Source organism: Oreochromis aureus, linkage group 7 (genome assembly GCF_013358895.1).
Source record: "Oreochromis aureus strain Israel breed Guangdong linkage group 7, ZZ_aureus, whole genome shotgun sequence".
Classification (NCBI taxonomy): Eukaryota; Metazoa; Chordata; class Actinopteri; order Cichliformes; family Cichlidae; genus Oreochromis; species Oreochromis aureus.
This window is the reverse complement of record NC_052948.1, coordinates 49837199-49853647: the sequence shown is the minus strand read 5'-3', so window position 1 is coordinate 49853647 and position 16449 is coordinate 49837199. Positions and strand designations below refer to the sequence as shown.

Sequence of the window (16449 nt, the reverse complement as noted above, 5' to 3'; positions counted from 1 at the left end):
GAATTTCTCATACTACCCAAAAATAGTCTTCCAGTTGGTAGTATAACATCATATTTTTGCAGTAATTCCTAATATTTATAGTATTTCTTCATGTGTTGTTATGACAGCCTATGTTGGAAAGCCTTCAAAATGTGACATTATTTCTGAATTGTGTACCAGCTAATGGACATTTTATGTCGGCCCCAAAAGTATTTTGCTTGGCATTGTTCCTGCTCCTGTTGGCATTGCAGGTTTCTCCTTTTCTCTCATAAACAAATCCCATTTTGTTGTGATTAAAGAGTCACACAGTGCTTAATGTAATAGGAAAAAATGACTGGTTTAGTCTCGCGGAGCAGTTGGAGGTTTCGTGTGATGGTTGTACTCTACATTTCACTCCATTTCAAAGGCTGCTGTCCATTGTCTTGTGACAGAAACCACAATTTGTAACCTCTCCTGTACTGCATTACTGAGGGCAGCACTTGAGTAATGAATATCCATCGTACCTTGTTCGTTTCGAAGCGATTTCTCTTTGCTCTGAGCTTTCAAAGTCATTTTTCTTTGGCTAACTGCCATTATGCTGCTGGAAAGTGATTGTCTGGGCTGCTGTGGTGCAGAGTTCAAGCTATGATGTCTAAACATATGGGTGGCTTCAAATGCGGGACTATAATTTCAGCTGTGCTATATCTCAAAACCATGTAATGACACACCATGTCAGGAGAGTGAGGTAGCTTGATGGGCTTACAGCCAGTCATGCAAGCCTGAAAGTGGACTAGCTGTTCTGATGCAAACAAGGTGATGTGAAGCAGGTGTAAAGTTCATCATGTACACACTTTTAGTACACTGTGTTACAGACACAGACAGCAGGGGGTGGGGGGAATGGTATATAGATTAACTATCTATATTGATTTCAGAGTTGAGGATTTTAATGTCGTTATGAAATATATAAATACACTCACTGGTTACCTTATCGGATACACTTTACCAGTACACTTTACTTGGACACCTTTTAGCTTAAAAACGTCCTTAATTCTGTGTGCTCGAAACATTCCTTATACATGATCATGATTGACATGATGGCATCACACAGTTGCTCCAGATTTCTTGGCTGTATTTGATCTCCTGTTCCAGGACGTTCTATTAGACTGTGATCTGGTGACTATGGAGGCAGTTTGAGTACAGTGAACAGACTGTCATGTACAGGAAGGCAGTGTGAGATGATTTGAGCTTTGTGACGTCACACATTATCCTGCAGTAAGCACCCACGAGAAGATCTGTGCACTGTAGTCATAAAGGGATGGACATGGTTAGCAGCAATACTCGGGTAGGATGTGGTGTTTAAGAGTGGTTTAAAGTGTGCCAAGAAACTATCCCCCACACTATAACACCACCAGCACCAACCTTAACCTTTGCTAGAAGGCAGAATGGAGCCATGCATTCCTGTTGTTTACAACTGATTCCGATCCTACCATCCGAATGTTGCAGCACAACTCGATACTAATCAGGCCTTGCAGCTTTTTTCTGATCTTCTGTTGTCCAATTTTGGTGAGCCTGCGTGAACCATAACCTCAGTTTCTTGTTCTTAGCTGACAGGAGTGGCACCTGGTATTATCTTCTCCTTCTGCAGCCCATCTGCTTAAAGCTTCGGCATGTTGGGATGCTTTTCTGCATGCCTTAGATGTAGCCAGTGGTTGAGTTAGTATTGGTTGGTTATCAGCTTAAGGCAGTTTGGTCATTCTCCTTTGACTCCTATGGTCAATAAGGCATTTTTACCCAGAGAACTGTGATTGTCTGTGAACCTGTGTGTGTAGAACACCAACAATGAAGCCACGTTCAAATCTCCTTTTTTCTTCATTCTTGTGCTCAGTTTGAATTTCAGCAGGTCGTCCTTGGCTATGTCTACATGTTAAAATGTACTGCATTGCTCCTGTGTGATTGGCTGAAAGAATAGCTACATTAACAATCAGTTAAACAGGTCTACCCCATATTGTCACCAGTGAGTATGTGTATAAATTGGAATATATACTTGAAATCCTGTCTGTGTTACACTCCTGCAGCTCTGTTCTCTGACAGGTACATGTTCCTCATCACATTCAGGGCACTTCACTCCCGCAGCTTGTTCCACCTCTCTAATAGTTTGTTAGCACAGCTTGAATGTTGCTTATCTGTTTGGTCTGACTGAAACCACCTTGAGCACAAACAGCACAAACAAGCAACTGGCTACACCTCACACGTGTTAAAATACCTTTCGTTTTACAAGTGTTTTCCAGAACATACGAAGATGTAGCCTCGGTCTGGCAACAATGTTTTTCCCTTTGAGCCTTATGGAGGTTATGAGGTTTTGAAAAAAATAAACAAATCAAAATAAGTCAAGAATTATCAGTTGTAAAGATTTGATTACTCTGCATGCAGAACCACTTGTACATGCATCTTTCTCACAGTTCAGCCCTAACTCAAAAAATGAGAATCTTCATGCATCACTGGAAGCTCCAAACTAATAAAATGAAGAAAATGAGCTTCACTGGGAGATGCAGTGGTTCTCATTAAGGAGATGGTTGAAGTAATTTCACCTAATCACCTTCCTCCAAGATAGAGTCCCTTTCATGACCCTCTCTCACAGAGGTACAGTGAAGGACAGCGACTCCCATTATGGGCAGAAAAACCCACGGCACATATAGTTCAAGGTATTGTCGTGCTGGACCACTTTCTTAATCGCATCTCTGTAGAAGAGGCAAGAATGAGGGATGGGAGAGTGTAAGGAGAAGATGATGGATACATCCTGTAGTTTGCACACACACACACACACACACACACACACACACACACACACACACACACACACACACACACACACACACACACACATGCAACCTTTAAGCCTGAGTGGGCATTATGTATTAACAGCCCTATCTCTGCCTTTATCTCGTCTGCAGAGACAAATAAACCTTACCACAGAGGGAGGAGTTAAATGGAGGTAGAAGGGAAATAGAGGGCGTTGGCTAAAAAGGAAGAGGAACCTAAACATGGGGGTCATAATAGGCAGTCGTGGTACATGATACATGGTAACACAAGATATTCAAAATGTGGAAGGTATACAGCTAATAGCACAATGTTGTTCACTGAATCAAGCTGAACACCCATCAGTTAATCTGTTGAGTTAGCTTTCAGGAGCAATGGCTAATATTTTGGGGCTTCTGGTGTCGCCGGTGGATCTCTAGTTGAGGACTTCCTGTACCATTGTTTCCTATGCAGATTACTTTTGAAAAACTAATAAAAGGCAGCAGCATTGTGAGACTATATATGGTTTTAATGCCAGTACTTAGTAGAGAAATCCTTGTTCACAGCACAGCTGTAAGATTCTTCTTGTAGTCTGTCTCCAGGTTTGCAGACATCCCTGGAGGGATTTTAGCCCACTCCTCTTTACAGAAACTCTATAAATTCTTTTGGTTTCTTGGCAGCTCGAAGCGTCAGCTTCCTTTATAGATTTTCTATAGGATTGAGGTCTGGAGATTTGCTATGTCACTCCGTAGCCTTAAAGAGCTTCTTCTTCTTCTTAGTTGCCTTGGTGGTATGTTTTGTGTCATTGTCATGCTGGAAGACTCATCCACGACCCATCTTCAGTGTTCAGGAGGTTCTGGTCCAACACTACACTACTGTTCATTGCCCCCTCAATGAGATCAAGTTGTCCAGCACCCTTAGCAGAAAAACATCCCCAAAGCATAATGTTTCCACCTCCATGCTTGACTGTGGGGATTTTGTTCTTTGGGCCATACTCAGCATTTCACTTCCGCCAACTACGGTGGGTTGAGTTGATGCCTGAGAGCCTCATTTTGGATCAAGCCTTCTCTGGATCATTTCATGTTCACTGGCAAACTTAAGAGAAGCTTCTATATGTGCCTTCTTGAATAGGAGGATGTTGTGGGCTATGTAAGACTTCAGTCCATTACAGCATAGTGTGTTCCCAATGATGTTCTTGGTGACTGTCTCTAGTCCCTTCAAATCATTAACGAGCTCCTGCTGTGTAGTTTTGGACTGATCCATCACCTTTATCATGATCATCCTCGTCCCAAAAGGCAAGATCTTGCATTGATCTCCAAATCAAAGGCAATTGATTATTTTATACTTCTTTCATTTTTTAATAATCACATCAATAGCTGTTAAGTTCTCACCAAGCCTCTTCATGATGGTCTTGTAGCCCATTCCAGTGTTGTACAGGTTTGGTTGGAATCTGTGTGACGCATGTGTACAAAGCCAGTTAGAATATCAACCAAACATCCAGAAAAAAACAAAATAAAACACTGTCTATCCATTAAAATGGAACTACCATAAAAATTAGAGACTTCTTTTCTCTGGAAGTGAGAAAACGTATAAATTCAGCAGGGATCAAATAATGATTTCCCCCCCACAATATTTGGCAATTGCACTCCTTATGTTTTGTCCTTATTGTGGGTTGTTTACTGCACCCAGTATGATCCCGTTCAAATGTGATTGGTTAGGAGAAGATGGATTACAGGTGGACTGAATACAGAGAGCAGAAAGCTTCTGGTGTTACCCCTTGCCTTTAATCCTACTCTCATAAGTTAAATGTATAAAATCATAAAGGCCGTTAAAGATTTAAGCAGTTCTGTGATGGGTCACACACACTTGTGCTTGTGTTTGAACAGTTTGTCCTGAAGCATCAACTAGCATACTGTACCGATGAGAACATGCAACTTCAGTTTTCACGCAGTTGCTGCGTGACAGCCGAATAACTTTTAACTCCCACAAACTTCCTCTCCAACAGTTATGTCTGTAGTGATATTGCAAGTTGTGAGATATTTGCCCAGATCCATGTGTACTCAGTGTGTATGCTTGTGAAGAAAAACATGTCTCATATGTGAGCATGAACTGGTAGCGTAGCAGCACCTGTGATTGTCTATCCAGCTCTCTATCTTCAGTCTAATCTTATAAAATTCTATAGACAGAGAGGCATTGTTTCTGCCACTCTTCTCTTAACCTAATCACTTACTGGAACTTCTCTGATTAACATTTGAGGAAGGGAATGACACTGCACAGCATGACGAATTGCATTGCACATCCACTTCTATTTGGCAGTGCCATTGCTTCATAAATGGCTTTATTGCTAATAGGATTTAACTAGATTCTTATGACATTTAGCATTCCAAAGACATAAAGCGTCACAAAGGGAACTTTGAGAACGCTGCCTGCTGTGAATAGACAAATTAATTGATCGTTTTAGAATTATACTCGGCTCGCTTTTTCTTTTCAATTCATCTTTAAGATTTGAGGCTTTTTAAATTGCTACTAAGAATATCTTCTACATGGATAGCGTTGGATCGATAATAACACGATTGTCATGACTGAAAATAAGCAGTGATACATGGGTGTTTCAGCAGTACTGTAGGGCAATTCAGTGCTGTCATACTGAGGTCAGAGTCTCTTAGCAAAGTTTTCGTAGGGACGGAAACCAATATTCGGTCTTTTGTGTGGCGCACCGAGTGTCAAACCTGACATTTATAAACACAAAAACACTTGAATGACTGACCAGCTTTTGCTGTAATTTACTGAGAGGAAAGAAATCCACTTGTTTACTTCCTCTCAGTGTTAAATGATGAGATTCATGAAAGTGCCGTGTCTGTGTTAAATATGTTATAGCTGAGAGTCAGAGCTATGCTGTGATAAGCTTAGTGACTCAGATCTCTAATGCTATTGCTCTTTTCATCTACATCTCAGCTAGAATGAAAACTGGAGAACTTACACTTGTGCATGTTTTAGTGTTTTCAATTTGTCATCATTTTATTTTTCCTTAAACCAGAGAGAAAACAGCTCCTTATCTTTTGTCCCTTCTGTGCAATACTACTTTATGTCTGCATTATAATGCTTTTAGGACCAGATAACGTTATTCATATTGGAGAAACAATTAAATTTTTTGTATTAGTATTTTTTGACTTTTACGCATGCGTGTGTGTGTGTGTGTGTGTGTGTGTACGAGTGTGCACTGGTTTGAATCTGTCCCTGTGTCAACTCTGTGCGAGTGTGTATCACCAGCAGTCATCTCTCCACACCAATCTCCATCTATCACTCGAGCTTAATTCAATCAGGACCCCCATCTCAATCAGAAGTGAGTTGGACACAGCTCCCGGGTCAGTCACCGTGCTGCTGGCAGCCACACCATACTGAGAAACAGACAGAGAAAAGAAAAGAAAACCATAAGAAGGAAAGACAGAATATGAATTTAATGCCAATCAACAAAAGGACAAGTAGGATCACTGACAATGGAAAGAAGTGCCCTTTGGGTCATGGCAACCTTTTCGCTGACCCTTGCTTGAACTCTAAGAGTCTCACCCTTGTACCCCTGCCCTCTTCACTGCTTTCACCCGCCACCCCAGTTTTCGTTATTCCCCTTGGAACTTTTGATCCTACCTCTAAAAAATATCCTGTGCAAAGGGCAAGACGCAGTAGTTAAAGTGGTAAATTTGGAAAGGACAAATAATATAAAAGCACAGACAGCCACACATAGAATTCCCATATTACAGTACACAGTTCACATTTGTTAGTAATCCAATGTGAATACAAGCAGAAGATGATTACTTACCAATACTCACTTTGAAGGAGTGGCCACAAGTGGAAAAACTGGATTTGATTTTTTTTTTCTTTAGACACTCACTGGCCACTGGCCGTGAGAACTACCTTAAATCTTCATGGCACAGATACAACATGGTGCTGGAAATATCCATCAGAGATTTTGGTACATGATGGCTCAGTAGCACCACACAGTTATTGCAGATTTGTCAGCTGTGCATCCATGATGCCAACCTCCCATTGCATTACATCCCAAAGTTGCTCTATTAGACTGAGATCTGGTGATTGTGGGGGCTATTTGAGTATAGTTAACTTAATGTCATGCTCAGGTAGCTAGTTTGAGATGATCTGAGCTTTGTGACATGGTGTGTTATCATGCTGGGACAAAGGGATGGGATGCAACTATCCTCCAAACCATTAAACCACCAGCACCAGCCTGAACCTTTGATACAGAGCGGGATATCATGTTGTTTACACTTCTGTTGTTGACAGAAATGGGACCCTGTGTGGTCTTCTGCTACTGTGCCCCATCTGCTTAAAGGTTGAACGTGTTAGAGTCGGTCAGAGATGCTCTTCTGCATACCTTAGTTTGAGTTAATGTTGCATTTCAATGTCACTTAAATCACCTTTTTTTCCTCTCATTCTGATACTCAGTTTGAAGTTAAGCAGGTCGTCCTGACCATGTTTCATGCCTAAATCCATTAATAAGCAGTGGAAGTAGTTGGTGAGTGTATAGTAAATACATAATAAATGGTATTATAGTCCTTTCATGAGCATAGTGCATAAAAGAAGTAATAGGCATGTATGAATAATTAAATGGCTCTATCCTCTGGCGGCTTCACTGACCTAGTCACCCTGATTTTCCTACAATTGTCCAGGTGGTGCTTAGATGAAAAGTGAGACAGTAGTGTGAGGGGAGACGGCTAGTGGTGTGTTATAATGCATTAATAAACTTAATACTTTATAAAGACAACTTGAAAATGTTTATATATGACACAAGACTGACTGGTGGCATGTGAGTAAGGAGGACACCATGCATTAAGCGGTTAAGTGATGAGTCCCAGTAGCCTCAGGTGGCTCCAATGACTTATTCTTGTAGTGTGATTCACTACTGCCTGTCCTCACAGCACGTAGCTGAAAAGTGAGTGTTTCAAATGCAGTTGTCATTCAATAACTTTTTAAAGCAGTAAAAGTACATACCTGAGGCCATAGATATGCATAAATAAGACACAATATCTCACGGTGTGATGAAATAGCTGGAAATTTAAGCACATTGATGGGCAGGATCATTGTATCAGCGCACCCAAACGTAGGTGTTAGCAGAGGAAAATAAGCAGGACATGTGCATGTGGAAAGAGTTAGCAGAAACCTGTTAGTATTTACCTGTGGTCTCCAGCTTCTCCATTCACCGGGCCTCATAGGACTTTACCAGTCAAGTCAGACAGCTCTTCTTTTTCTTTTTGGTCTTCCTCATCAGTGTAAAAAAACACAGCTCAGTAACAGAAGCTAAAGAGGTTACCCAGTTGTGCAGACGCCTTCTTTGCATGCATTGCCTTGTAACCAAGTACTGTCTGAATGTGAAGAACGGTGAAACACAGACAAACACAAAAATGTGTTCTCTAGTAATATTATATTGTATATATTATGATAAAGAGACTGAAGAAAAACAGATGCTGCAAGTGCCACTTGTGTGTGAATGATGTCACAGTTTATGCATTGTATACGTATGTGATGAGACCACATAGGACATGCATCTGAGTCTGACCGTTCCTCTGTGTTACAGCTCTGCCTCAGAAGACTTGGGGTGCAGGCGTGGAGACTTCAGCAGGAAACACTATGGTTCGGTCGAGCTGGTGAGTCCCACCCACAGTGCACTCACGTCTTTGTTGCTCTCTTTTGTTTCTCAGCATGAGCATCTCCTTTTCTTCTTTCCTCTCATCCTCATCATTGATTCTTCTGTTGATGACCTCCTCTCTCTCTCTCTCTCTCTCTCTCCCTCTCTCTCGCTCTCTTGCTCTATCTGTCTTTCCCACTCCCTGTTGGCATGGATGGTCAACAGAGGGGGACTGATGAGTCATGACATGCAGGGCGTGGTTCAGGCATGTGCTTTACCAGTGTGGATCACAACAGTTCTCCACTCAAAGTCATTTAATTCAATTTTGTTTTTATTAATAAAGCACAGTGTATTAATCTAATGGGATTTTAAAGTGTAAGGTAAACATCTCACGATAATATAGGGACAGATCTGACCGTGGTTTGTGAGCAAGAGCTCGGCAACAGCAATGCAGGATGCTTTCTGCCTACCAGCCTCCAAACTTAATTTGTTTTGTTTTGATGCTGCTGGTGTAAAGCTGCGGCACAGTGTGTGTCTTTGTGGTTGATTACTAAGCTGTTGAGTCATTGTTGCCGTGGGGGAGCATGTGTGTATGTGTCTGTGCATGTGTGTAAGCGTATGCCCCTCCACTGTGAGCTGAGTCTGTACTTCCCGATAGCGCAGAGGGACAGGAAGTCCTAGGGTTTTCACGCAGCAATCGTACTTCCTACCAGAGACATATTGCGGGTTTGTCCATGAGTGTTGGGCACCACGTGCTCAGCAGATTAGTGATGAGGAGAAACCACATTGTGCCTATCAGCACTAGCATACAGACAGTGTGGACAGTGAAGTTGTGTGAGTGGGGAGTGTCAGTGAAAAAAATGAGAGGCTAGTATCCAGAAACTGTGAGTGTGAGACAGGGTGAGGTCACTAATAGCTTCAGTGACTTGTTGCAGTGGGTCAGTGGTGTCCTCTCATTTCATTACCTCTGCTACACCTTAAAATGTATTTTTCTAGCATTAGCTCAGACCGTCACTATGCGAAGCAAGGTAAAAAGTGACTCTGACCTAGCATCGGGGATTTAATAGTAGTAAAACAAAATACGTAGATTATGTATTTTAATGTAAGTCATTTATAAACAGCCTTTTTAAAAATATGGATTTCATTTCTTTGTGGGCAGAGGTGTTATTGATTCATCTGAGACTGAAGTTTACAGCTCTTTTTTTCAATTTAGCCAACTACACCCTAGAATATACTGGCAGGTCTTGCATTAATAACTACTGTAAAATCAATAATAAAGGTGGAATTTGACAAGTGATACTAAAGAGCTTAAACTCAAATTGATGACTTCTAGCCTTCTTCTGCATGAGTCCACATTAGTTTTTACTGTAAGCCTTACCACAGATACTGCAGACTACTTAGTTCCAGTAATCTCACATTAGTCCTTTGACCAATGCAACACAGTTGATCATTTGATATACTGGCAAAAACCCATCCTACGGGCAGTTTTTCGCATGCCGGCATCAAACTTGGTATGTCTTGATGCATGCTCAATCATCCAAATCCCAAAAGGTTGATTCATTCATCTGAACAAAATCAACCTTTTGGGATTTGGGATCCCAAGATTTGGGATTTTTGCTACATCCAGATGAACTGAATTAACCTTTTGGGACAAACTTGGTATGGTTACATGAGCATGGCTCTTTCAATGTAGCAAGCAAATGTCTGGAAAGATTCCCCTTTCTCTGCCATCTGTTGTGACCCTCTTTCACCTTCAGTTCATGCCATGGAATTGTAAAGGTGCGTCAGATAGGAAATAAAAATTTGCCTGTTGTTAAAAATTAAACCCTCTCATAAGCATTAAATTGTACATGTAACGTGCCTATGAATGTGCAAACGCTATGTTCATTTTATGTGCATAAAAACAGGAGTGTACACTTATAAACCAGTGTTTTTATATACTGATACAAAGACAAAGAGTACTTTTTATTTGAAGTAAATATTTTGCCCAGTCACCATGTAGATGTTAGAAATATTGGTGTCTTAGATAGCACCAATCAATCATCTAGGAGGAGTTTGGGAATAAACATACAGACATGCATACTCTGCAGTCATTATAGTATGATGATAACGGTTACGTCACAATATGAATTAATAACCAGATAACTCAACAAGATAACCCTTCTTCTTCCTTTTCACAACCTGTTGTGAAATAACATGTGAAATAAAATGAGAATTGAATTTGCTTATATTTGTTCACCTGTATTTTAAACAATGAACTTGCAGCCATCTGCCACTACAGGAAAAAAAGCAATGCAAAGCAGTTCTGCTCATTTTAGTTTTGTTATTTAGCCAGATGCTAAAATACAGAAACTGCAGCTTTATTGACATTTAAATGCATACAAAATGATAACAAGAAAAGAAATAATGATTTTCTGACCCACTTAAACTCCTTGGCTGCAACTATTTTGAATATTTTATTGATTTAATAGCATATTCTTAAAATAATTACCATGTTATGAAAGTCCAAAAAGTTGCAAATCCTGACATTTGACATCTCAGATCTTTAAATAATGTCTTAAATAATTGGTCTAAAGTATAAAAAAATCTACTCACTGCTATAAGATTACTAAGCAACATCACAGTGTATCTCTTGTGAAAGCTACAGTTTTCATTTTAAAGTGAGTTAGGTGTCGGAACAATTTCTTAGCCAGGTGCAATGGCTAATTGCTCAGGTGTTCACGCTTTCCTGGAAACATCACAATGAGAAGGCTAGACCCCCTCTAGCTGCTTGCCTATTCTGCCAGTTTCCATGCTAAGCTAAGCTAACTGGATGCTTGCAATTATAGTATTGTACTGTTATTGCACTGAGATTGCTATTGATCATCTCACCAGAGTCTGAGCAAAACATCAAACATTCATAATATGCATTTGTTTAACTGCCATGAGAATATGCCCTAAGTCTAGAACTTTTAGAGATTTACTTTTGAAGTTTAGTTTGACAGAATGGTTAACACATTTATCCATATGCTCTGAAGGAAGCTGGATAGGCTGTGTAGCTTATGTTAATCATAATAAACTTTAGTACAGCCACCTTTGTGCCTTTCTAATGCTATTATAGTGTATTCCAGATTAATTACAGGTTTCAGGTTGCATAATTCAACTAATTATTGGTGCTAAAACAAATTCACATAAAACTTCAAAATAATCATTTCATCCAGGACGATTCGGTTAGTAAGACATGGCAATTTCAGGTGTGATAAAAGGCAAAATGGCATGTTTAAGAGACGAGGAAGTGGGCAGAAGGAAATTAAATACAGGGCTTGATAAACCACCTTTATATTCACAAAGGACCTCAGGGAGTATAACCACATTACCTGTGGTATATTTTTGCGCCTCAACTCCGTAGTGAAATTAAGCTCTTGGCTTTCTGTGGGAGAAGAAATATAATTGCGTGTGTGTGAACATACAGCAGAAAGTGTTTTTGTCAAGTCTGGCACTCATGCTGCTTAAGGCTGTATGTCTCTGGGGGAGGCTTGTGCAAAGGTCGGGAACGAGTCTGTGGTAATTCAGGTTATGTTGCCTTTTAGCCAACAAACAGCTCTTTGTGTTGACAGCATTGAATCGATGTGCTCTGTGTCTGTTTGTCTCCCTAGTGTGGTGTTGGAAGGTTATTAGGACCTGACATTTCCTGCAAAGAATTATTCAATTGTTCTTAAAGTCACAATTACCTGTTATATGTGTGATGGTTAAAATGTTGTATGTCTATCTTTGAGATGCTTCAGTGCACGTCTGCTGGGCTGTCAGAGCTGCAAGCACTCTGTGATGGCGATGCTGTGGCTTCACCTGTGGCGCCTGTGGTGGTGTGATGTTAATGTGGGCAGAGTAGTGTCCAGCAGAGATGACAATGTTGAGGTCAAAGCTTTCTGCAGAGACTAAGTTTGGGGCTCACTTGCAATGACACACAAGAAGGATGAAGTTAAGGCATGTGGCCAAGTAAAGCTGTGACTTGTTTGGGGAGTTTCAGTGTTTTTGCTGTGTTCTCTGTCAAGATGATCCCACACTGCTTCAGCAGTGTTGAAGTCCAGGATCTAGGGAGGCCAATCCATGACAGATAGTGTTCCATTTTGTGTTTTTCTATTCAGATATGTTTTTACTGGATTGCCAGTGTGTTTGTGATCATTATCATGTTGATAAAACAAAGCTGTTGCCAATTAGATTTTTTCCAGATGGTATTGCACGGTGAATCAAAATCTAATGGAACTTTTCTGCATTCATAGTTTTGATAAGACTCTCAATACACTGGCTGAAATGGGCCCTAAACCCCACATGCATGGAGAAGGAATATACTCAACATAATTATCGATTATCTCACCATTTGCTGCATAAGGAAACGTGACTACATTATATGCGTCATTACTCTGTGTGGAGTTTGCGTGGGTTCTCTCCGGGTATAGTGCAGTTAGTGGGGTTGGGTTAATTGATGATTCTACATTGTCCATAGGTGTGAATATGAGTGAGAATAGTTGTCTGTATCTTAGTGTTAGCCCTGCGACAGACTGGTGACCTGTCCAAGGTGTACCCTGCCTCTCCCCCTATGACAGCTGGGATAGGCTCCAGTGGCTTCACTCTTTGTATTCTTTCTTTTTTGGGCACGGTTTGATGGTGGTTTATTTTAGTTCTTTTAGTACTAAAGAACATGTTTTCAAATGTCACAACTAGAAGATATTGATTCAAAGCAGGGACTCCCTAATAAGAGAGACCAGCATAAGCAGAGCCATGACTCACCCTGTCTGTTTTATTTTTGGCATCATGGAAGCAGTGGTAGCAGGGCTCCCTACAATGTATGATATGATTCACTCTTGTCCACACACAACTAAGACACTATAGAGATATGTATAGGATCCGGTTTCATTTCAGCCTACTTGCATTATAAGAGACTTTGTACTGTTAAAATCATTTGATGGTGAAAACTATGGGCTCAAATTGTGGTCATAAATATTTTGTACTTGTAAATCAGTTTTGTACTTGTAAATCAGGGTTTGTATGTGTAAAAAGAATTTGTGTGTGTGTAAAAATGATTTGTGTGTGGACTTAGCCAAAAAATACATGTGAAACTCTGCAGTCAAGTTTCAAGTTACAAGTACGAATTTTGACCCTATTTTTCTTCCTTTCATCTGATTAGCCAAATGACAGTCTTCACTAGTGGGGATAGTTACAAAGCTTTCTTCGTTATGAATTAGCATACATGTTTTTATTGAACATTTGAAGAACCAGCAAAAAAAACAGAAACTCTTGTAGAGGACATAAAGTCAGAGATAGAAATGACAAGGAGCAGGTGCATCTAGTACAGGTAGAGCTGCTACAAAACCCCACAGAGCTCAGCAGCCGGCGCAACAAATTCTGGATCCTTGGCTTTTAGTTAGCATTAGCAGCACATGCTGCATCCGATGTGAAAGGACCTTTATGCTGCACACTGTGACTCACAGCAATGGTCCCGGGTCAGCCCTGACTTTGTGTTAAACTAATCCTAAAGTAATAATGGTATTTCTAACCACTGATATACCACAACTTTATCCTTTCAACAGCTACTGAAAGTTAGGGGACCTAGCTTCTATCGGATATTTATATAGAGATCCTCCAGCTTCAAACTGTATTACCCTTCAAGGACCTGCAGTTCAAAAAAGCGCCCCTCCGACAGCCAAACCCATCTGTTCTCTGATTGGATAGTTAAATTTGTGATTGACATGACATTGACCAATCAGATGAAAGGAAGAAAAATAGGGTCAAAATTCGTACTTGTAACTTGAAACTTGAGTGCAGAGTTTCACACGTATTTTTTGGCTAAGTCCACACACAAATCTTTTTTACGCACACACAAATTCTTTTTACACATACAAATCTTTTCTACACACACACAAAATTTTTTTACACATACAAATCCTGATTTACAAGTACAAAACTGATTTACAAGTACAAAATATTTATGACCACAATTTGAGCCCATACAAAACACTGAACAGTCATTAGAGTGCTCTGCTGTTAAAGATGGACATCAGCATCATATTAAAGGGGTTCTTGTTTGTTTTTTCTTATTTCCTGTGTATATGTGCATGTTTACTGTTACCATGGTTGATGCGCTCAGTTTCACTCTGTGTGCATCTCCTCACACTGACATGCATCACATGCAGTGTGGAATAAACCTGACAAGAGTTGTGAAGTTACAGTGTCTGGAAAGGTTTTTGCTCCCTTGCTGATTTTTTTATTGTTTTTTTTTTTGTTGTTTTTTTTAACATATTTGCACAGTTTCAGATGATGATCTGAAACAAATCTTAACCAGATAACCTGAGTAAATTTAAAAAAAATGCTGTTTTTAAATGATTTCATTTATCACAGGAAAAAAAACCTATCCAAACCTACTTGGTTTAGTGTGAAACAACAATTGCCTTCTAAACCCTGATTGCCACCCTTGGGAGCAAAAATGACAATTTCAGCATTTCTGATAACTGGTAATCAGTCTTTACATCGCTGTGGAGGAATTTTGACGCATTCTTCTTTGCAGAGTTGTTTTATTTCAGACAAATTTAAGGGTTTTCAAGCATTAATAACTGACTCCAAAACTCCAAGACTCCAAAACCTTCATTTGGGTTTTGTTTTGTTTTTTAGCCATTCAGAGGTTGACTTGTTGGTGTGTTTCAGACCATTGTCCTGCTGCATAACCCATCTGAGTTTGAGTTTCAGGGCATGAACTGATGGTTAGATATTCTCCTTGAGAATTTTCTGTTAGTTGTCCAGGTCCTGAAACAGCAAACCAGCCCAGGCCATCACACTACCACCGCCATGTCTGACAGACTGAAATGCTGTGGTACTTTTACTCCAGATGTAACGGGAAGCAAACCTTCGCATAGTTCAACTTTCCACAGAATATTTTCCTTGGAACTCTCCCACGGATGTCTCTGTGAACCCAACTTTCCAAAAATCACGGCTACAATAATGGCTAATCACAGTTAACCCATGATTTAACAAGGGGGGCAATTACTTTTTCTCTAATTGCTTTTTTCCATTAATAATCTTGTCTTATCTTAAATTTCTTGATGATCTGAAACATTTAAGTTTAACAAATATATATAAAAAAAAAAAAGAAATTATTAATGTGGCAAATACATGTTCATAGCACTGTAAGTGATATTAAGTCAATATATGTTAACTGGAACAAAGCAACTTAGAACGAGAGTTAAAGCAAACAAGGCACGGCCACAGTTTGCATTAAAGTCAAAAAACACACAAAGAAAAGCTGATGGGCTCCAAATGTTAGCTCTCCTCCTCGCACAGTAGTGAACAGTGATGAAATATGGAACTGAATATGGAACTGAATTCAGCAGATCAGATCTACAGATCAGCGCAGTCTAGCTTTAAGTGTCCGGATGAGTAGAAATATTGGATTGCTGAACTCATAACCAGCACACAGGCACAAATCTATATTTTTAAGTGCTCATCCACAGAACTGAGCAAGAAATCCTGTCACCATTGTTCATAGACGGGGACAAACAACACAGTCATAAAAGCGACGCCCACCCTGTCTTGTCATTTCATTCTGCAACAACGCCACCGTCCACTTTAAAAAGCTTAATTGTGCATTGTTTTATCCTGACACAACAGCTCGGAAAGCATGGAATTTCGTTTTTCTAGTGAACTGAATTGTCTTTGAGGCTGAGTGATGGAGTTGGTGACAGTGAGGTGGGCGCTGGCAGTCTCTGGTGCGCCAAACGGGAAAAAGAATAGGATAAAACCCTTCAGACACACATTCTCATGGTAATTTTTTCTGCGTGCGGACATTGTATTTGGCTTAGCTTCGTGCTATTTGATGTGCCGCAGTGCACAACACTAAATGGGACTGGCACTACTGGCAGAATCGGTGCGTGTGCATGTGTGTGCTGAGAGGTTAGCTGTCAGTCTTGCACAGCGACTGGTGAGCAGACGGCTCCGCTCCCACCTGCCTACCAGTGTTACTGTCATTGCCTCAGAGGCTTTTGACTGCACTGTCACACTGCATTTATTCCCACTCTCAGCGTGTATCA

At 40.3% G+C, this 16449-nt stretch overlaps 1 protein-coding gene across 5 annotated transcripts in view; it reads left to right on the top strand.

Moving 5' to 3' along the window:
* Positions 1-16449, top strand: part of garnl3 (GTPase activating Rap/RanGAP domain like 3) — a 77952-nt gene that overhangs the window by 21611 nt on the left and 39892 nt on the right. For all 5 annotated transcript variants that reach the window (XM_039615437.1, XM_039615436.1, XM_039615434.1 and 2 more), the window contains one exon: positions 8342-8411. In XM_039615437.1, the coding sequence (XP_039471371.1) occupies positions 8342-8411 (70 nt within the window). The remainder of the gene's footprint in view (positions 1-8341; positions 8412-16449) is intronic.